This window comes from Sceloporus undulatus, chromosome 3, assembly GCF_019175285.1.
Source record: "Sceloporus undulatus isolate JIND9_A2432 ecotype Alabama chromosome 3, SceUnd_v1.1, whole genome shotgun sequence".
NCBI classification, from domain to species: domain Eukaryota; kingdom Metazoa; phylum Chordata; class Lepidosauria; order Squamata; family Phrynosomatidae; genus Sceloporus; species Sceloporus undulatus.
The window spans coordinates 193,723,342-193,732,017 of record NC_056524.1 but is presented as its reverse complement, the minus strand read 5'-3'; the positions used below and the strand labels follow the sequence as shown (position 1 = coordinate 193,732,017).

The window sequence follows — 8,676 nt, the reverse complement described above, 5'->3', positions numbered from 1 at the left end:
CCATCTCTGACCTGTGGTATCTTATTTAACAAAAATCAAATATATTTACTATTCATTTATTGAAATTTCTAGGTGATTGATAGGTGGCCCAATTAGAATATATATAAAATTCTTCAGCTTTTTATTTAGCTATTACTCAGTTTAGCATCTCCAGCACTGTAATTAAAGTATACAGGTTCTCTGGTATTATGGCATGCTGTCCCAAAGAATTTTGTAACTTGACTTTCTGCAACATGTACATTAGAGAGCTGCAAAATTAGAATATGGTGATATATTTCAAATAAGCAGAAGGTATTATCAAGAACATGGTTTAAAGTATTTCTGTATCAGTACAAACAGTGCAGTCACACTGCACATTATGACAAAGATTCTTAGGGAGTCTGGAAAAAGAAGACCTTAAAGAGCTGCTTCACAAGACCTTCCCTTAAAAAAAAAAATCAGAACTTGAATACAAACGATGTCTGATCTCATTTATCTGCTTGGACACAGCACAGCAGTACCAACAAACAATTTATTCTGTCTCTCTGCTACTTATCTGTCTACATCTTGAAATTCCCACATATAGATTATACTTTAGAGCGGGCTTGGAGACCTACATTAACTCTCCATGGGACCTTAGAGGATCACAATCACCCCATGTCCCCAGTTTTAAAATAATTTGTAACCAAAAAAAAAAAAAAAAAAAAAAAAAAAAGGCATGGAGAGAGGAAAATTTTACTGTGTTTCTGACCTGTTATGCCCAGAGAAACCCCCTTTTAACAGGAAGTGAAACTGATCTCTGATCTGCATTCCCCTGGTAGACCATTTTCCACATTTGTTTTTTAAAAAAAGAAAAGGTGCTAGGGGCCTCATGGCCTTGGAGACTGCCTGTGGCCCCTAGGTGACACTTTCCCTACCCTGCTTTAAGGAGTCTTCATGCTGCCTAAGGAGGTTTTTAAACAGTACCACTGATGGCACAGCAATTTGGCACCTGCACCAAACCAGAATTCCAGATAATAGGAATGTTACAATCAGGATGCTGAAATAATTTATATAGGGAATTACACATGTACAGAAAACTAATCTGAAAAGGACTTTCCTGAACCCTTCTGACTACTTATGCTTGTCTCCTATCAAAAGGGATGTTTAAAGAGCTGCAGAGGGAACAAGGTGAAACCCCCCTGGTTTTCATAATAAATCACTATGTTTCTGAACTCTCAGATATAAAATTTTATGGGGAGTTTTGTGGAGACAGAGACAATACTCATCAATTATGCCTCAAGTCTTTACTAATGCATGCTTCTATTTTGAGCATGAGAAGCAGCTATTAAAAGAAGCATCATCTACCAAAAATTCTGAACATGAAAAGTAACATACCTGACAACACTTTATACAAAGGTAGTTAGAGATCAATAAATGCACTCTAGTGTCATCTGAAATAAGTTTGGGTGTGCATATTTACTTATTGTGCACAAGCCTGCAGCATAATTTCCTCATTTGTTTCCCTTGAAATATAAAAAATATACAATAAAAGTGCATTGAAAAAATAAATGCTTTGCCCTGTATATTAAGGATTCCTGTGCTGTACACTAGCACTAGTTTTGGCCAGCATAGTTTGGTTAAAGTGCCTATTCATTTTCCTGGAGTTTTTTAAAGAAGGCAGAACAGAAGTCTATCATCTTACAGTGAATATTCTATCTACTGCAATTAGTCATGATTCTCCATTCATATTGACTTCTTGGTTTCCTGACTCCAGAAGTATTATCAGAATCCCAAAACAGTCTGGAATGTTCACTCTCAACTACGTTTACATGACAACGTAAAAAGAAAATGCATTAATTAGTCATAGTTAAGATAATCCATTCATATTTAGTATGGGCTATCATCATTTATAACTTCCTTACTGCGCCATTTCCATAAAACAAAAACATTGTTAAACCAGAAGTCAAAGGCAAAACAGGAAACAGATCAGTATTTAAAGGCAATGAAATTATTTGTAATGCACTGAAAGCTAGGCATGGAGAAGGTAGTACATCATTTGAACATGTTACCCATTTTGTTCTAATGTTTTCTTTTTGTGCAGTTTAACAAGTTACAGACATTTAATGCTAGGCACTGTTCCTTTCTTAAACAGGTGAGTTGTCATGGAAAGTAGGTGTTTTTGTACCCTATTTATCATTATTACTCTTCTAGTCTTCCACATTGTTATTATTGCCACAGGAGCTTTATTAAAGGCTTCACTGCAACTACCCTTTTGCTAGATTTTAGGCTTTGTTTTCAACACAAATTTGTTTAAGCATTACATCAGTTTTGTAGTGGTTTAGGGGATAAACCATTCATAGACACTCACAGCTTCTACACCAAGTTACAGAATTAAGTAACTTACAAAATTAAGTTGCAGAATTAAGTTACCGGGCTACTTTGTGGCACAGCTTAATACAGAACTTTAAGCTGCATTTGGAAAATACAAGGCCAAAGATCCACATTACGTAAGGTCAGTCATTATTTTGCTGCACTGTTCCATATTTTTTAAGAAGTGTAATTGTATTACAACCCTCATCTTCATTTTAAGAACCAGATAAGGAATGCCACCATGACTAACAAGGTCCTCAGTTGATCATGACAGCATATAATAATGTTTTCCTCCAGTGTTAAATTGCTTAAACAGACAAGCAACTTCCCCACAAGCAAGGAGACAGCAACGTGTTTAAACACACAGATAAATGAAGCATGGTGTATCTTGTATTCAATCAGTGCTGGGTATGTTGACCTCTGGCAAAGTGGCAAGCAAAGTCATACTTGTTTTTACATTTGCAACCACATATGTTACATTGGAAAGGGTTCTCAAATCCATGGCATCCCATGTGAATAGTATAAAGGATATTGTCAGCAAAATACATATCACAGTGCTGGCAGTGGTGCAAAAGCTGGGGATCCTGAACTGGAAGAGTTGGTGCTGGAGTACTTGGCTGACTATTACTTATGCTTGGGGTGCTGGCATGAGCACTGTGGTCACTGCTGGGACCTGCCACTGGACTGTAGTTTCTTTGAGAATGCACTGGACGAGGATCAGGACTTGTGGGAGAAGAGTTCTGAGCAATACTGGCAGACACAGCTGGAACAACAGCTGGTGTAGCAGGCTGCTGCAGCATAAAAGGCTTCTCATCTTGACACGGTACGACATCAGGGGAGGGTGGGTTTTGGTTTTCAGGGGGCAAACTAGATAACTGTCCTGCTAAAGTAGATAGTTGGTTTAAAGGATTATCAACCATAAGATCTTGGGGATCTCTTGGTAACCCACCAGTTTCTGTAGATTTTGTCATACTTTCATATGCTTCAGTCTGAATGTTTGGGATTTCATGAGTAAAGTCATTAAGATAGTCTGGCTTCTGAACCACCATAGAGGGTGGGCTCAGGTTAATTAGTGCTCTTCGGCTGTACCCCAAATTGCTAGTCTTCTTCTGCAAGACACCCCACATCTTCTTGCTACTAAGAGAAGGCCTCGTGCCCTTTATAGGCACCATTTTATGTTTGCGCCTGCGATGGTGAGACAGGTTGCTTCTGTCACTGCAGCGGAAGGAACACAGTTCACACTTATAAGGTTTTTCACCAGTATGAGACCGCATATGAGCTTCCAGATGCCGTTCATAGGCTGATGCAAAGGGACATAAGTGGCACCTGTGTGGCTTCTCACCTGAAAGAATGCAATTTAAGATGTTTTCATTTTTAAAAATTTACATTTGTTGCAGAAAAACATCCAACAGTGCAGACAGAAATCAGCTGCAGTTACAAATGAAAATTTCTAATGACTCTCAAATGGAATAACCTTTGAGGTTCATGTCTTCCATTCAGCAAATGCTGGCAGCACCTCCTGGATACTACTTAGAATGGCAAGACTAAAATCAAGTTTCGACTTCAGACACAGCAATACTCTAGACCAGTGGTTCCCAACCTATGCCCTTCAGGCTTCGCATGCACTTCCCAGGTTCTCCACGGACGCTCCAGGAAAATGAAATAAAAACTGAACACTACTAAACACCATTAACTTGTAAGACATAGGGTAGGCCTCTTATGGGCTTGCAGACTTCTGAAGGGTTCCATCATAGAAAGTGATTCTAAAAAGGGCTCTGTGAGTCAAAAAGGTTGGGAACCTCTGCTCTAGACTATGTAAAGTATACCATTTGATAAGATTTGGCTTTCCTAGTTTTAAACTACATTTAAATTTTAAGATTTAAGTTTTAAGACTTTTGAAGTTTGTTACATGAAAAAGTAAAAGAGGAAAACCTCATTTCCGGGTCATAACATCATAATCCGACCGATGCATTGTTGTTGTTATAATGAAATTTTTATATAGTCTGATGTTTTTATATGTATTTTAGATATAATTGCCATTGTACGGAGATTTTTCTGGTTGTAATTCCGCTTCGATCCACTGGGAGAAGCGGGAAAATACAAATAAACTTTATTATTACATTATTAAAAACAACAACAACCCAATATACAATGAAGTTCCTGAATGGAAACGTCGATGCAATAACAAGGTATGATATCAAGGTATGACATCACTTAGATAGAAACCAACAAACAATTATACCTGTATGAATTCTGATATGCTCTATCAGACGTGCTGTTCCTTTGCTGGCATAGTTACAATATCGACACTTTAACTTTCCATCAAAAGTTCTTTCAAACCCATCTACCAATACACCTGCATTTTCATCCAGCGAAACTTCAACTGAAGGGTGATCTAGTCCATTCTGATCACCTTCTGTCCCCGCTGTAAAAAGACAGTAACATTAATACAGAAACTGGGAAAGTTTATTGCTGTATTTTACAAATAGCCCAGACTATTAGGAGAGGTAAAAGGAGCATCCTGATGTTGTGCAATCCTTCATTTAAACAGTGTGAAACTTGAGAGTCAACATAGTATAGTGTTTTTGAGCGTTGGGCTACCATTCAGGAAATCAGGGTTCAAATCCCTGCTCGGACATGGAGACCTATTGGGTGAACTTAAGAAAGTCACACTCTCTCAGCCTCACAGGGAGACAAAGGCAAAGCCCCTCTGAACAAATTGTACCAAGAAAACTCCACGATAGGTTCGCCTTAGGGTCACCATAATTTAGAAACATCTTGAAAGCACACAACAACAAAACAGTGTGAAAATGCAATTTCAATGTGGTTAACCTACCACCTTGGAGAGTTTCTGCTTCTTTGTCCCCACTAACAGAGCCTGAAATCATGTTCACATGGTGAGTCTGTTGAGTTAGATATTCCTGAAAATCTTTTACAAAATCCAAAGGTTCTGGTTTCTTTTCACCCATATTCACACTATGACTTCACAGTGTTGCAGGCCTAGAATATAAAATAAAATTAAGATTCACGGAGAAACTAGAATATTTACAAATATTAGTGACTTCTTTTTGTTAAGAACACAACATTTTAATCTTTCAATTATCTCATGAGGCAGAAGTTGTGGAGGACAACACTGACCTTTTAAGGCCAGCTAGTAAACTACAAAGGTCAAGTAGAAGTTTGGGAGGATACCCTATATGATATCTAATCACAATGGGCTGGATCTAAGCTTGGTTGTGGTTACATTAAAACCCTATGTCAACATTCAATAGTTAATTTAATATCCATTTCCTATGTAGTTCATAGGAAAAATCCTTCACACTCATGTTATTTCCAAGTCATTAAAGATCACAATGTTACTTTCAAAAGATTATACAATTCATACATACAAAATTTTGTAGGGTAAAAAGATTCTGAAACCTCCAAAGGTGCATTTTTGCATATGCAGTTGTTGTTTATGATATAGTTGGAAGGAGAATGTAGGTACTCAGCTGCCATTTGAAATCCAAAAATACTTCAATCTTATTTTACTTAAAGCAATCTCCCTCTCCATCCCATCCAAGCACAGATTAAAAACATGATTTTTATAGTATTCTAAAGAAGCATGACAAGGATCCTTTAAAGGCTCTTAAAAGGTGGTTTACCTTAATGATCCAAATCAGCTTCAGATCACTGAAATAGACATCAAATATCCATTTTTGAAATATACGTTCCATCATACATGGAAATACATGCATCTGTTTAACTCCTTTTCAGTCAGTCTATGGAAAATAAAGAGTAAGACACATATTTGTATTAAAAGCTCACTTTGATTTAACATACTTTTAACAGCTTGACACCCAGCCATTCTGCCAGTTAAGTTTCAAAGAAACCTAGTTCTGGTGCAATGAGGCTTCAAATAAATCTGCTCACAACCTATAGTATACCTAATGTGCATGGCAAAGGGCTAATATCACAACTTCAGAAGTTATAGTGGAGCAAAGAAAAAACTTGCCAGAGAAGCATCCTCCTCCCCAAGACAGCTAGAGCCAAAACAGATCACATCTGAATTAGAGGCCAGTGCTACTCTTGCCACATAATCCTTTCCATAGGCATCTTGATAATTTTATATTCGATATAGAGAGATCAATCCAAACTGACTCAAAAAACAAAGAGCAGTGAACCAACCAGTTTTTTAGATTAAGGCATTGATCATTAAATACTGTTAAATAACTATCAATGAAGGAACTGATAAAACCACCTGAGTATTCCTTCCCTAAGAAAATCCTATTGAATGGGGTTGCCATAAATTAACAGGTGACTTGAAAGTACACACACATTTTAATTTCAAGTAGTAACATTGAGAGCAGCAGATCAACATATCTCTTATACTAATTACAAAACTTAGAAAATAGTTATTGTGACACAAGACAATACTACACTACACTGTTATTGGGCTGTTATTCTACTTTTACTGCTTAGTCTCACTAAATTACAAACCTTAGAATGTCACAGGAAGCAGCCATGGCAGTAAAAGTGGAATAATAGCACTCCAACAGTGTAGTGTGGTATTCCTTTAGTTACATTTCCCCTCCTGTGGTACAACATGTAGTACCTCTGGTACAGTTTGGACAGAGTGGCACTAGAAAAGACTGGAAACCTGTTGTAACCAGTCAATGTACATATAGTACCATCCAGCACATTTGTTGTTCTGCATCTTTTGTAAAATCTTTGTTCATCTTGTAGACTAGAGTGTCCACATTGCTTTGTAGCCTGACACTTAAGCTTGCTCAGCAGAGACCTTGATTACTTTATTATATAAGAGAGGGAAATGGTTCATACAGTCACAGAAATTTACAATGGAGCCCAGACTTCTATAGCATCTAATCTTCCAAGAATATGGTATACTGGCAGCATATGGCAGGACCCCAAGGACTCGATAAACTAATGCAGCCTATACAGCCACAGTGGAGCTGTTACATGCTTAATTAATTACACTTAATTAACAAATACAGGATTACTTCTTCAAATGAATGTTTGGAGTGGAGAAACCAGACAGACCTATATACGCCATTTGTGCGTGAGAATGTCAATTCCAATTCAATACCTCGTATTGCATGGAGATGAGGTGGCAAGTACAGTGGTCTGTCCCATATAGCCAAGAAAAGTAGATAACCATATGAATGAGTGAAGAAGCAGACTACAGGGCCTGAACACTGTCCAAAATAAAGCTGCTTTGGGTCACTTTGGAGGTACTGGGTACTCTTGGACAAGTCACTCTCAGCCTCTCTGAAGACCCTTGCCAAGGAAAACCCAGGACAGCTTCTAAATCGGAAATGGCTTGAAGGCACGCAACAACAATAACAAACCCTATTCTAATACTCTGAGGACTCTCTCAACTCAACAACAACAACAAAATAAATTCTGTTTTCATGTTATGTTTTTAATTGTGCTATACTTTTAAATTGTAAGCTGCTTTGAGTCCCCCCTCAAAAAGCGGGATACAAATTAATAATAATAATAACAACAACAACAACAATAATAGCAATAATAGTAATAAGACACCACTCTTCCCCTGGGATCCCCTTCCAAGGGCTGACTTCCTAAGCTAGGCTGAAGGGCTCTCTTCTCTCACACAACAACAACAAACTCTGTTTTCATGGTATGTTTTTAATTGCACTGTGCTTTTAAATAGGAAGCTGCACTGAGTTCCCCCTCAAAAACAGGGGTACACATTAATAGTAGTAGTAGTTGTAGTAGTAATGACACTACTCTTCCCTTACAATCCCCTTGCAAGGGCTGACTTCCTAACCTAGGCTGAAGGGCTCTCTTCTCTCTCACAACAACAACAACAACAACAACAAACTCTATTTAATGGTATGTTTTTAAGTGTATTGTGCTCTTAAGTTGTAAGCTGCAAAGAAGAGGGAAACCAATTACTTAGTAATAATGATGATGGGAAGGAGACCTCTCTCCCCCTGGGCTCACCTTCCAAGGGCTGAGTTCCTAATAGCCGCAGGGGAGCCCCCAGTGCCCTGCAGCCTCCTCCAGGTGAGCTCTACCTGCCTGCCCTCCTTTAGCCTAAGCAGCCAGGCAGAGGCAGAAGGGAGGCACAACCACAGAGAATGGAGCCAAGGAACAGAAACCGACCGGCGGAGAACGAGGAGGAGCCGCCCAGTGCTTTCCCCGCCCGCGACTCACCTCCGCCGCACTGGGCAGCAGCAGCAGCAACCGCCGCCGGAGCCCCAGACTCCCTCCGCCGCCTCTATTGCCACCGCCGCCGCCATGTTTGTTGTGACTCCAGCTCCCAGGCGCCACTCTCGCCCTCCCTCTTCCAACTCTCGCGAGAGCTCTTCAGCCACCCAT

General features: G+C 39.0%; 1 protein-coding gene across 2 annotated transcripts; it reads right to left on the bottom strand.

Annotated features, from left to right (window-relative positions):
- Positions 1 to 1,953: 1,953 nt before the first annotated feature.
- Positions 1,954 to 8,652, bottom strand: IKZF5 (IKAROS family zinc finger 5). 2 transcript variants are annotated; one of them, XM_042459215.1, is made up of 5 exons: positions 8,512 to 8,652; positions 5,976 to 6,092; positions 5,168 to 5,331; positions 4,574 to 4,756; positions 1,954 to 3,673 (listed from the first exon to the last, which is right to left on the bottom strand). In XM_042459215.1, the coding sequence occupies exons 3-5, from the start codon at positions 5,298 to 5,300 to the stop codon at positions 2,730 to 2,732; spliced, it is 1,260 nt and encodes a 419-aa protein (XP_042315149.1). In that variant the 5' UTR covers positions 5,301 to 5,331; positions 5,976 to 6,092; positions 8,512 to 8,652; the 3' UTR covers positions 1,954 to 2,729. The 2 variants fall into 2 exon arrangements, with proteins under 2 accessions (XP_042315149.1, XP_042315150.1); XM_042459216.1 differs by lacking the exon at positions 8,512 to 8,652 and adding an exon at positions 8,299 to 8,473.
- Positions 8,653 to 8,676: the final 24 nt, after the last annotated feature.